Source organism: Penaeus monodon, chromosome 37 (genome assembly GCF_015228065.2).
Source record: "Penaeus monodon isolate SGIC_2016 chromosome 37, NSTDA_Pmon_1, whole genome shotgun sequence".
Lineage (NCBI taxonomy): Eukaryota > Metazoa > Arthropoda > Malacostraca > Decapoda > Penaeidae > Penaeus > Penaeus monodon.
The window spans coordinates 9,940,841-9,953,340 of NC_051422.1; the positions used below are offsets into that span (position 1 = coordinate 9,940,841).

A 12,500-nucleotide genomic window follows, 5' to 3' on the forward strand; every position below is an offset into this window, starting at 1 on the left:
AGAAGCACCTCCACACGCCCTAAATGAATCACCCCGGGGAGGAAAACGACCCTCCCCCACACTCTCCTCCACCCCGGCCGACGCGAGGAGCACCACCCAAGGCCGCGTATGAAACCCCCGAATCCCGGGCTCTTCGACATAATTACGGCTCCCTCGCGTGCCTTGACCTGTCTAGCACCTCAGGGACGGACGGGCGCTCGCGTGCGAGTCGCCGGTTGGGTCGCTACGATACAACACACTGGCAAAACGTGAGTATTATGAGAGAGAAATAGAGAGAGAGGTGAAAGAGGAGGAGGAGGATAAGGAGGGAGAGAGGGAGAGGGAGAGGGAGAGAGGGAGGGAGGGGGAGGGAGAGAGAGAGAGGGAGAGAGAGAGAGAGAGAGAGAGAGAGAGAGAGAGAGAGAGAGAGAGAGAGAGATTTTAATTAATCAATAGAGGCTAATTTACAAACGTTGAACAGTACATCGCGTAACACCTGCATCAGTAGCTTCATAATCATAATGGGTACAACAAAGATTATGGGAAAAAGGAAACCTACATTAAGACAAAGAAAATGGGAGACCAGAAGAGATCCAAAAACTCACCTGAGTGTCGAAAACGTTTTTCAGCGTCACGCCGAACTGGTGGTAGAGGGCGCCAGCATCGCCACGGCAGTCGTGAGCCACCTGAGGACGGGGAAATATCTTGTTTAATATATATTGTATTATACAGTTAATAGAGCACTATACAAAAACAGTCCTGCATATTTCTGAGCCCAGAGTAACACAAAATCCACGAATTAATAACAAAACAAGCAAATCAGACCTAAAAAATAAAGATTTAACAGAAAAATGTAACAATAGGGGAATAAGGACAAAAATGGAATAAGTAATCAACGAGCACCAAACGTGCTTAACATATTGATATTCATGTTGCTAAAAAAATCTAATTAAATAACGCATCTACTGAATAAACACCACCAATGAATATATACACAGCCACTGAATAAATATATAACAGAATCCCCAAAAATAAATATGAGAACATGCATCCAGACCCCAAAACTTTCATACGCGCATACATAATGCAATGGATGACACTCATTTTCATGTCAGGGAAACCGGAACCAGTGAATTTTCCCTTCATTATCTGAATAACATATCGGATGCGAACCATAACAACGCACAAATCATTGAATATACGGGAGGAAGGGAGAGGGAGAGGGAGAGGGAGAGGGAGAGGGAGAGGGGAGAGGGAGAGGGAGGGGGGAGAGAGAGAGAGAGAGAGAGAGAGAGAGAGAGAGAGAGAGAGAGAGAGGAGAGGAGAGAGAGAGAGAGAGAGAGGAGAGAGAGAGAGATAGAGAGAGAGGAGAGAAAGAGAAAGAGAGAGAAAGAGAAAGAGAGAGAGAAGAAAAGAGAGAAAGAGAGAGAAAGAGAAAGAGAGAGAAAGAGAGCAAAGAGAGAGAGAGAGAGAGAGTGAAAGAGTCTCAGAGTGAGAGAGTGAGAGAGTGAGAGAGTGAGAGAGAGAGTGAGAGAGAGAGAGATAGAGAGATAGATAGAGTGAGATAAAGAGATAGATAGATAGATAGATAGATAGATAGATAGATAGAGAGAGAGGGGTAGAGAGAGAGAGAGAGGGGTAGAGAGAGAGAGAGGGGAGAAGAGAGAGGAGAGAGAGGAGAGGAGAGAGGAGAGGAGAAGAGAGAGAGAGAGAGAGAGAGAGAGAGAGAGAGAGGGAAAGGGGAGAGAGAGAAAGGGGAGAGAGGGAGAAGGGAGGGAGAGAAAGGGGGGAGAGAGAGAGAGAGAGGGGAGGGGAGGGAGAGGGAAGAAGAGAGGGAAGGAGAGAGGAGAGGGAGGAGGAGAGGGGAAGGAGAGGAGGAGAGAGGGGAGAGAGAGAGAGGGGAGAGAGAGGAGAGAGGAGAGAGAGAGGGAGGGGGGAGGGAGGGGGGAGGAGAGAGAGGGAGAGAGAGAGAGATGAGAGAGAGAGAGAGAGAGAGAGAGAGAGAGAAGAGGAGGGGGGGGAAAGAGAAAGAGAGAGGGGGGAGGAGGGGGAGGGGGAGGGGAAAGAGAGGAAAAATGGGGGGAAAGAGAAGGAGAGAGAGAGAAAAGGAAAGAGGGGGAGGGGAAAGGAGGGAGAGATAGGGAAAGAGGAAGAGGGTTCAAAAGGAGGAATAATGAGGTAAACAGAAGGGACAGGTCAAGGAACAGGGTGGACAAAACGAAAAATAAAAACCAACCTTTTCCCGTGGCAGGGCACCTTTTTTCTGTTGGTGCCCGCCAAATTTGTCATCGGCTCCGTGTCCCGCTGTTCTCCCTGTTGTCCCCTGTCTGTTTTGTCTTATTTGGCTTTTCTTTTGCTTGTCTGTGTGTGTGTGTCTATTTGTATATGTGTGTCTATTTGTCTATCTGCTTGTCTGTCTGTGTGTCTATTTGCCCGTGTATCTTTTTATATCATCCACACACTGACTTTCTCCTGACGGTGTTGTATTTGTTCTCTAGAGGAGTCGGAAAGCAAAAGAGACAGCATGTGTATATATGTATACAATATATATATATATATATATATATATATATATATATATATATATATATATATATATGTGTGTGTGTGTGTGTGTGTGTGTGTGTGTGTGTGTGTGTGTGTGTGTGTGTGTGTGTGTGTGTGTGTGTGTGTGTCTCTTTATCTATTTATGGAACATAAAATAATCAAGTTAATACACACCCATACAATCTATTTTTACATCAACCTCATTGATAAGAAATGGTAGGAATGAGGAAATAACAGCGAAAGGCTGAAACCTAAATAAGAATAGAAAAATGAGAGAGAGAGAGAGAAAAAAAAAAGAGAGAGAGAGAGAAACGTATTCAAACAGAAATAACCAACTGAGAAAGAAAGAAGCGAGAGGTAGAGACCGAAAACGAGAATAACCAAAATATAGAAATAAGGGGGGAAATACGTACAAAAAAGAGACTGGGGAGAAGAAGAATAAACGAAGAAAGTATGGGAAAGGAGAAAGGAGAGAGGAAGGGGGAAAACCCGACGCGACAAAGGCCTGCTCATTGCTCACTTCCATTGCATGCGGACTTCAGTGCCACACACGCGAGTCAACGTATACCACATAATCATGTTTACATTATAAATAGTAAATCTTACATACATATTTACTTTTTTATTTATCTATCTTTGAGTCATAGTCAACGAAACATAATTACCTTATTAAAAATGCAAAGGATAATTATGAACATTTCTCCATAATTATACATGCCTTCGTGCCAAGAAAAGTAAACAAAGGAGCACTGAAATCTACCATAACAATATCACGAAGTACAATAAACATTTCGAAATATAATTGATTAAAAAGAAAATGCGTCTTTTCTCTCACGCCAATGACGTTCGTTTCCATGAATGTATGTAATGTTCGTAAAGTATTATGTGTATATGTAATTGTAGACAACGTATACAGAGTATGTGTGGATATGCGTATATGGATATGCGTATGTACGTATATGGATATGCGTATGTATGCATGTGGATGTGCGTACATGAGTATGTGTGCACGTGTGTAGGCGTGCTTGTCCGTGCTTGCGTGCGTGTTTGCGCACGTCGAGCGTGTGAGCTAAAGAAAGGAACAGTGCATTCGTCTTTCTCCGTGACAACCAAGGTGGTCTTTGAGGAGCTATAAATATATAAAAAGTGGGAGTCCTGAATGCTGTGATGATTGCGGAAAGCACGAAGGAGGCCACGGAATCCGCCAACACATTTTGGGATCATTTTTCACTTTGCAAAAAAATATGGAATTGCCTTGAAAAATCTGGAGTTCATTTCCTCTCCCTCTGTGTCTACTTTGTTCTTATATATAAACACGCACATAAATTGTGCAAGGATACACGCAAATCAGCACACAAACAAACAATTAAACAAACAAACAAACACAAATCAGTAATAATAAGAAAATAAATAAATACAATCTACTTTTTAACATTTGACATTTACCCCAATACAAATACAACTTTAAATTTGTGCAAAATATTGATATACTCCGCAATTATCGCGAATAACTAACACGAGAATTACAATGGGAATTACAGATATATCTGCAATAACAACAACGAAAATCTGAGTCGCACTTGATTCCTATGCGACCAAACTTGCCCCCAAACTGCTGAATCATCCACAGAATCGCTGCGTGTTATCTCCACTTTATTCCTCCCTTCGACCCTATGGCTTCTGTGCAAAATCTCCAGGTGGCGCTCCCCCTCTTGTCAGCTTAGCCCGAGAGTTGTGCATGACATCCTGACATCCAAGGGCTTCCTCTTCCTCTCTTTCCCCCTGCTACCTGCAGGCCTTCCGTGCATGACAGTATTTGCCAGTGAAGGAGTGTCTTCGTGCCAGTAGCTCATCGAATTCAATTTTTTTAAAATCTTACTATGATTATATTTTGTGATAGTGATGGAAAGCCTTCCTAGATTTTATTATGGATAATAATACTAAAACAACAACAACAATAATATTTGTAGTGGTGGTGGTGGTGGTGGTAGTAGTAGTAGTAGTAGTAGTAGTAGTAGTAGTAGTAGTAGTAGTAGTAGTAGTAGTAGTAGTAGTAGTAGTAGTAGTAACAATTATGATGATGATGATGATGATGATGATGATATATATACAATATAATCACCAATAACTTTAATCGGTATTACTATTCGCAATATTGATAACTGATAAGAATTAGCAATCCATAATGAGTGTCATGTGAAGATAATGACGGCGGTGATGATGAAGGTACAAATAAAAAGAACAGGAAAAATATAATTATCTGTATCATCATCACTGCCACCATAATCGTTACGGCACCCAACCGAAAAATCCCCCAACAAAACAAAAACAAAATATAGACAAAGCAAGGCATCACTCAAGGAATCAAAAACAAAAACAAACAAAAACATCAACATCCACAGCGCCCAAACCACAAGGGAAGCTCAGCACTTCGCGAACAAAAACAAAGCGCTCACAATTACAAGGGAGCTCCGCCATCCTTACTTCGCCCCTCCCCCTTCATGTCTTGACTGGAGAGGGGGTGGGGGTGGGGAGGGATGTGAGGGGTGGGGGGGGGGAAGAGGATGGTTAAAGGGAAAGAAGGGATGGGAAGGAGAAGGGTGAGGGGAAGGGGAAAAGGAGGGAACAGAAGAAAGAGATGGGAAAGTGGATAAACAGGAGAAGATTAAAAAAAGGTAGAGGAGAATGATAAGGAGCAGGAAGGGGAAGCGGAGACGGTATGGGCAAGAGGGCCAAGAGACGGGGTAGGGGGCAGAGGTGGACAGTGAAAAGGGGGAGGGGTGTATCGACACCACAAGCGTCTGTACAGATCAATATACGCCTTTCATGTCACGCTCGGTCACGCCACGTCACTGACCCCCAGCAACAGAGGTCTGCCACGTGAGGAGGCGGGGGGTGGGGTGGGGTCACGTGACTACGTTGCTCCTCCTTCCCCCCCTTCTCCCTACTAAAGAGAAGTAATGAGAGGACAAACAAGAGGGCGAGGTGGGGGGGGGGGGGAGAGGACGGAGCAAATAATTAATCTCCCTTTATTCTTTTTTTTTTTTTTTTTACCTTCCTTCCCTTTAAAGATGGCGTGCTATATTACTCTCCCCCCCCCCTTCTTCCCCTTCGTCTCCCCTCACTCCCTACCCTCACCAACTCCTATCTACCCAGGATCAGCTGGTCACTGTGACATGTGGAAAAAGAGGCTAGGGGGAAGAAAAGAAAAGAAAAAAAGAAAAAGAAAAAAAAAAAAAAAGGAAAAAAGAAAAAGAAAAGAAAAAGAAAAAAAAGAAAAAGGAAAAGAAAAAAGAAAAAAGAAAAGAAAAAGAAAAGAAAAGAAACGAAAAGAAAAGAAAAGAAAAGAAAAAAAAAAAAGTTATCGCCATGTGCTCTATCAACCCCTTCCCCCCTCCCCCAGTTAGTTTCCCTACCTAGAACCCCCTCCCCCCATTTTCATAACCCACCCCCTCCCACTCCCCTCTCCTCCCCTTCCCCCGCCTTGCCTCCCACCCCCCAAAGACAAGATTCCCATGACGCTGCCACATCATTATCGTCATTAACATGCACAATAACTAACTCTACTACCTCCTCCTGCCTGCCTGCGCGCACTCTCGACTCCGCTAAAGGCCTAGTGAATTTTTTAGGTTTCTAAACGCCAGTCAGATTATCGTTCACGTAACACCATGCTATTTTAAGGCGTGTGTGCAATGATGTTTTCTTGCAGGTCGTGTTTCATTCCTTCTGCCTAATGCCGTCGAGGTCTTCTTCATCTTCTTTTGTTCTTCTCCTCCTCCTCCTCCTTTTCCTTCTTCTCCCCCCTACTCCTTCATCTACTCCTCCTTCTCCATAGCCTTTCTATCTATCCATCATTGCGTCTTCCATGCATCCTTTCCTCCCTCCCTCCGTCTCCTCATCCCCTCACTTCACTTAGCATACGAAGGCTGTCCGCCCACGTCCTATTTGCTATTGACTGTGTCTGGCAAAGCGTTCAACATCCGTGACGTGTCTTGTACTACCCACCATCATTTGTCTATCTGCTTGGCACTTATTCCTCCCTTTCCATTCCTTCCAACCTCGAGCTTCTGGTAAAAGCGCCTCAAAAAATGCATGACCGGAGAAAAGAAAATAATGAAGGTGATAACATAGACAATAATTATATATAAAAAAAGGAAAAACGAAACAAGTAACAAGAATAAACAAAATAAATGAGAACTCTGCCTTGACTATTCTATAACATTTCACTCCAGCGTCTTCAGTTCAAAAACATTGCCCTCTCCTCACACACTCGTTAACACCTATAATTTACCTGCACAAACAGGTATTATTCCCCTTTCTCAGCTCTTGCAATTTGCAAAGGAAGAGGGAGAGAGTCACAGCAGAGCACACAGTAAAGATACACGAGACGGAAAGAGCGAAAGAACTGAGAGATAAGAAGGCAAAGACAAGAGTGAACAGAAACTGAAAAACGAAAGAAAATGAAGAACGACGAAAAGAACAGATGTGTGAGAAGACAAAGAACACATAAAACGAAAGTGCGTAAAGATTGATGCAAACAAACGAAGAAATACAGACACAAGGAAAAGAACGAGGAAAAAAACAGAGCTATAAACAAACAACGACAATAAAAAAATCAGTGAGAGAAGACAAGGCGTAAACAATACTGGAAAAAATCAGCAAACAGAAAGAGAAGGAGAAAAAAGAGAGGAGGGAGAAGAGAGAAGAGAGGAGAGACGAAAAAGGAGAGAGAAGTGGGAAGAGAGGTGAGAGGTGAGAGGTGAGAGGAGAGATGAGAGCAGAAAGAGGAGAGAGGAGAAAGAAGGGAGAGAAGGAGAGACGGCGCGGCGATCCAGCACCGCCGCCGCATCCATCAGCGAGACCACAAGGCGTGTACAACATCCTGTCATGAACAGCTTCCAGAACTTTACGCTCCCGACACCGCCGCCTCGCCCGCACGACCCGGGGAAGTCGTTCGAGCTCGGTCTGCCAAGGTTGGCCTCTGTCTGTCTATCCGTCTGTCCGTCTGTCTGTCTCTGTCTCTCCGTCTCCCCCTCCCTCTCTGTCCTTCTCTTTCTATTTATTTATCAGTCTTCCTCCATACCGTTTTCCTTTTCATTCTTCTTCTTCTTCCTCTATTTCTTCTTCTCCCTCTCTCTCTCTCTCCCTCCCCCTTCTATTCTTCTTTGAGACAAAAAAAAAAAAAAAATCAAGGAAGTGTTAAATTTCGTAAAGGGGAACCAAAAGAAAATAAGAGAAGGAAAAATGAGGGCGGGGAAGGGGGCAAGAAGCGAGGGAGGGAGGGGTGGGAACGTGGGGGGGGGCGCTGGAGAAGGCGGAGTAAGAGAGGGGGGAGTGTCCTCATCCCTCTTGTAAGCCTCTCGTCCATCATGGTATTGGTGCTGCTCACACGCACACCTGAGCCCCCACCCCCTCTCCTAGCCCCCTACTCCCTTGCCTTCATGAATATGTGCGAATAGTCCATGCGTATGCGTACATAAATACGTACATGCGAGAAAGTAAAAGCGCAGTGACTGCCATTTTCTGCTCGAATTTCCTTATCCCTCACCCTCTCTCTTTCTCTAACATTACCACAGACTATATCATGAACGCACGCACGCACACAAACACAGATAGATAGATAGATAGATAGATAGATAGATAGATAGATAGATAGAGAGAGACAGAAAGTGTGTGTGTGTGTGTGTGTGTGTGTGTGTGTGTGTGTGTGTGTGTGTGTGTGTGTGTGTGTGTGTGTGTGTGTGTGTGTGTGTGTGTGTGTGTGTGTGTGTGTGTGTGTGTGTGTGTGACTGAGGGTGAGAGATGAGGAAAATCGAAAAAAAGGGCAGGGAGGGAGGGGGAGAGAGGGAGAGAGGGAGAGAGGGGGAGAGAGAGAGGGAGAGGGAGAGGGAGAGGGAGAGAGAGAGAGAGAGAGAGAGAGAGAAGGAGAAGGAGAGAGAGAGAGAGAGAGGAGAGAGAGAGTGAGAGGGGGGGGGAGGGGGGAGGGAGAGAGAGAGAGGAGGGAGAGAGAGAGAGGGAGAGAGAGAGAGAGGAGGGAGGGAGGGAGGGAGGGAGAGAGAGGAGGGGAGAGAGAGAGAGAGAGAGAGAGAGAGAGAGAAGAGGAGAGAGAGAGAGAGAGAGAGAGAGAGAGAGGAGAGAGAGAGAGAGAGAGAGAGAGAGAGAGAAGGAGAGAGGAGAGAGAGAGAGAGAGAGAGACGGTCACGAAACCGCCATGCAAACCTAATCCGAATATCCGTTAAGTGAAACAAACTCCCTCAAAGTCAACCGCAAAGAAAAGCCTCGAAGAGACAAGAAAAATCCAAAGAACTCGAAGAATTCACAACCTCCCGTTTCCTTCACCCTGAACCCTCCCCTTACCCTCCCCTACATCGTCCCCTACACTCCCTTCTCCCTTCCTTCCATTTCCTTCTCCTCCTCTCCAATACCCTCTCCTCTCTTGTCCTCCCATTCTCTTACTTTCCCCTCCTCGCACACCCTCTCCTTTTCCCTCTCCCTCTCTCCTCTTTTTTATCCTCCTTTCCCTCTCTCCTCTTTTTTCACCCTTCCCTCTCCCTCTCTTCTCTTTTTATTCTCCTTTCCCGCTTCCTCAGAAAAAAAAAACACAACTACCTAATAGGACCAGAAAACTGCTTTTCAATTACAGGGGAAAAAATACAAGAAATTTTCTCTTTCAGTGGAAGACGAGGGAGTCATCATCAAGCGCATTCAAAGACGCTAGTGTAAACAAAGGAATTTCTCCGGCAACGATCTGGCTCCTACATCGACCTAAAAATGTGGAAATAACTGGTCAGTGCAGGATTCAGAACAGGGTGACCTTTGCCTCCGTTAAAAAAGGGGGTAAATGTTAATGGCCGAAAAAAAGAGAGCTAGGAAAACTGAAACTGTGCTGGAAAGAAACCCGTTTCTGTGCAGTTCTCTGGATGGTGTGGTGGATGCTAAGGAGTGGAAAATAGAGAGGAGCAGTGTCCAATTTTACCCAACACATATACGCTAGACTACAGAAACACGACAAACACACGTGCATACATGTATACACTCAAATATACACACAAAAAAAGGCAAGCAGACAAACAGGCAGACACAAATGCACGCGGGCTTTATGTCAATTGCGCCCCAGGATAATTGTAAAGCATTAAAGGGGCTACTTCCCCCCTGCAAGATCTAGCGTGAGAGGCATCCCTCACGCCACAAGAGCCAAAAGCATAAGAGAGGAAAGGAAAAATGGCGAAGGGAGACAGGCGAGACACGAGATAAGGACGAAGAGAGAGGAGAGTAAGGAAGGAAGAAGAGAAAAGAGAGAAGAGGGAGGAAAGAAGAGAGAAGAGAGCGAGGAGAGAGATGAGAGGAGACTGGGGGTAGCAAAGAAAAGAGAGGAAAAGAGGGGTGAGGAGATAAAAACAGAGAAAGGAGTAGATCGAGGAAATGAGCGATAAGAGAGAGGAGAGAAAAAAAATCATTGGCTTTTTAGTTTCTCTTTTCCAGGACAGAGCTCCAAATATATAAGAAAATAGTAAATCAAACAAGCACAAAACAGAGAGAGAGAGAGAGAGAGAGAGAGAGAGAGAGAGAGAGAGAGAGAGAGAGAGAGAAGAGAGAGAGAGAGAGAGAAGAGAGAGGGGAGAGAGAGAGGAGAGAGAGAGAGAGAGAGAGAGAGAGAGAGAGAGAGAGAGAGAGAGAGAGAGAGAGAGAGAGAGAGAGAGAGAGAGAGACAGAGAGACGATCACGAGGCAGACCGTGAGTCATTCGTTCATTTTCTTAAAATAATTATCTCCCCTTGCAGATCAATATTGCACAGATAAAATCATACCTAAGCACATAAAACGGGAAGTAAAAAACTAAATGCAAATATCGTAAAAACAAGTTTACCAAAATAACAATTATAAGAACAACGGTAACAGTAGTAGTAGTAGTAATAGTAGTAGTAGTAATAACGACAGTAGTAATTATAGTAATAATAATGGCAATAACGATGGTTATTAAAAAAATATATAAAATAAAAAATAATAATAACAATAATAATAATCATCATCATCATCATAATAATAATAACAATAATAATAATAACAATCATAATAACAATAATAATAATCTCCATCTTTTAACCCTTATCATTATCACTGATATAATGTAACAACAACAACCATCCTATCCCAATCATCATTAAAATAATCCATTAAAACAATAATCACATGCGCAAGGCACTAAAAAATACGTTTAAAAAAACAGCAATAAAAAAATACAACGATTAAAAAAACAATGAAACCAACTTCGTCGGGAAGGAACACAGACAATAAACAACATTACACAAACAAACGAGGTGGAAGGGAGAGGGAGACGGAGGAGCGTTGCCCCCCCTTCCCCCCTTCTTCAGCGTACCGCTAACCGGCCAATTATCCGGGCGCCTCCATCACGCCTGTCCGGATACAGACACGCGCGAGGGAGGGGGAGGAGGGCAAGGGAGAAGAAGGGGAAGGGAGAGTGAGAAGGGAGGGAGAGTGAGAAGGGAGGGAAAGAAGAAGGGGAAGGGAGAGTGAGAAGGGAGGGAAAGAGGAGAAGGGGAAGAGAGGCGGAGGAATGGAAAGAAATGATGGGAAGAGAAAGGGAGGGTAAAGGAAAGGGAGGAAGGCTTGGGGAAAGAACAGAGATGATCTGATGATGGAGGAAGGAAAAACAAGGAAGTATGATGGCGAAAGGTGAGAGGGAGAGACGGAAGGAGAGAGGGAGAAGAGAGAGACTCAGCACTCATAGCAATCACTTCCAATTACCATTAATCAATCAATAGATAAAATGGACGGATACAACTTCCCTCGACTGCCTGTCTTTCCCCACTACCGGGCGGGCGGCGGTGCGTGCCGCTGGGGGATGCGGGGCTGGGGGGAGGGTAAGCAAAGTCCTGCTGCCTTATCACAGGTTATCACGAAATAGTTTTAAATCACGGGAATTTCGCGACCCATCCTTCGCCCTGATTCGCAATCCTCTCCCGTCCCCGTTCCCAATTTCTGTCTGTCGGTCTCATCCCCTTCTCCCTCTGTCCGTCCCTCTGTCTGTCTGCATGTGTGCCTGCCTGTCTGTGTTGGAGTGACTGCCTTTTCTTCTCTTTCTTCCTCCCTCCTTTTCTCTCGCTCAGCCGCTGATATCTCTATCCTCCTATCCTCCGCCTAGTTTCCTTCCCTTCCCCTCCCATGCTTTTTTTCTCTCTATGCTTCCCCGTTTCCCTCGGCATCATGTGTCACGAAGGTCGAGCCAGCACGCAGGCGCGGCACCAGGCAGGTCAGCGGGTGACTCACGGCAGGGGAAGGACAGGTTCTCCCTCAAGGTATACAGTCCCAGGATGAATCAGTCTGCCAGACGCAGGATCTCGCCTGCCGGAGGGAGTGGGGGGAAGTTCAGGGGGTTACGGGTGGGGGGGGCGTGGGAGTAGGAGAGGGAGAAGAGGTGGGGATGGAGGGCGAGCAGGTGGTGGGAATGGCAAAAGGAAGGGAAAGGTGGGGGGAGGAAGGTAGGAGAGGAGAGGAGAAGAGTTGGGAATAGATGAGTTAAGAAGAAGAGAGGAGAGAAGAGAAGAGAAGAGGAGAGGAGAAGAGAGGAGAAGGTGGGGAGGGCAGAGGAGAGGAGAAATGAGAGGTAGAGGAAAGGGGAGAGGAGGGAGATGGGATTAGACCAGCATCCTTCCGTCTCTCCTTACAGACGCCATCGACGTCATGATTAAAAGGTCGCTTGAAGGGGAAAATAATCCCTAAACGGCAAGAACGAACCGATCTCCGCTACCGGTACATGGATACAGCAACAAGAGCAAATACAACAACAACAGCAATCACTACCATCATTGTTATTATTCTCTTCGATTCAAGTCGCTAAATATGGCGTTGCGTGATGCTGAGAATAAGAATAGCAAGAAAACGAGTGCGCCAGAGACAGCAGCACAAACAAGGAGCACATGCAGATCAGAATGAAAGAAAAAAATGCAATGGAAG

The 12,500-nt window shown here is 45.2% G+C and overlaps 1 protein-coding gene across 1 annotated transcript in view; it reads right to left on the reverse strand.

Moving 5' to 3' along the window:
* Positions 1–12,500, reverse strand: part of LOC119596402 — a 120,352-nt gene that overhangs the window by 13,247 nt on the left and 94,605 nt on the right. The window contains exon 3 of the mRNA XM_037945631.1: positions 585–665. Coding sequence (XP_037801559.1) covers positions 585–665 — 81 coding nt within the window. The remainder of the gene's footprint in view (positions 1–584; positions 666–12,500) is intronic.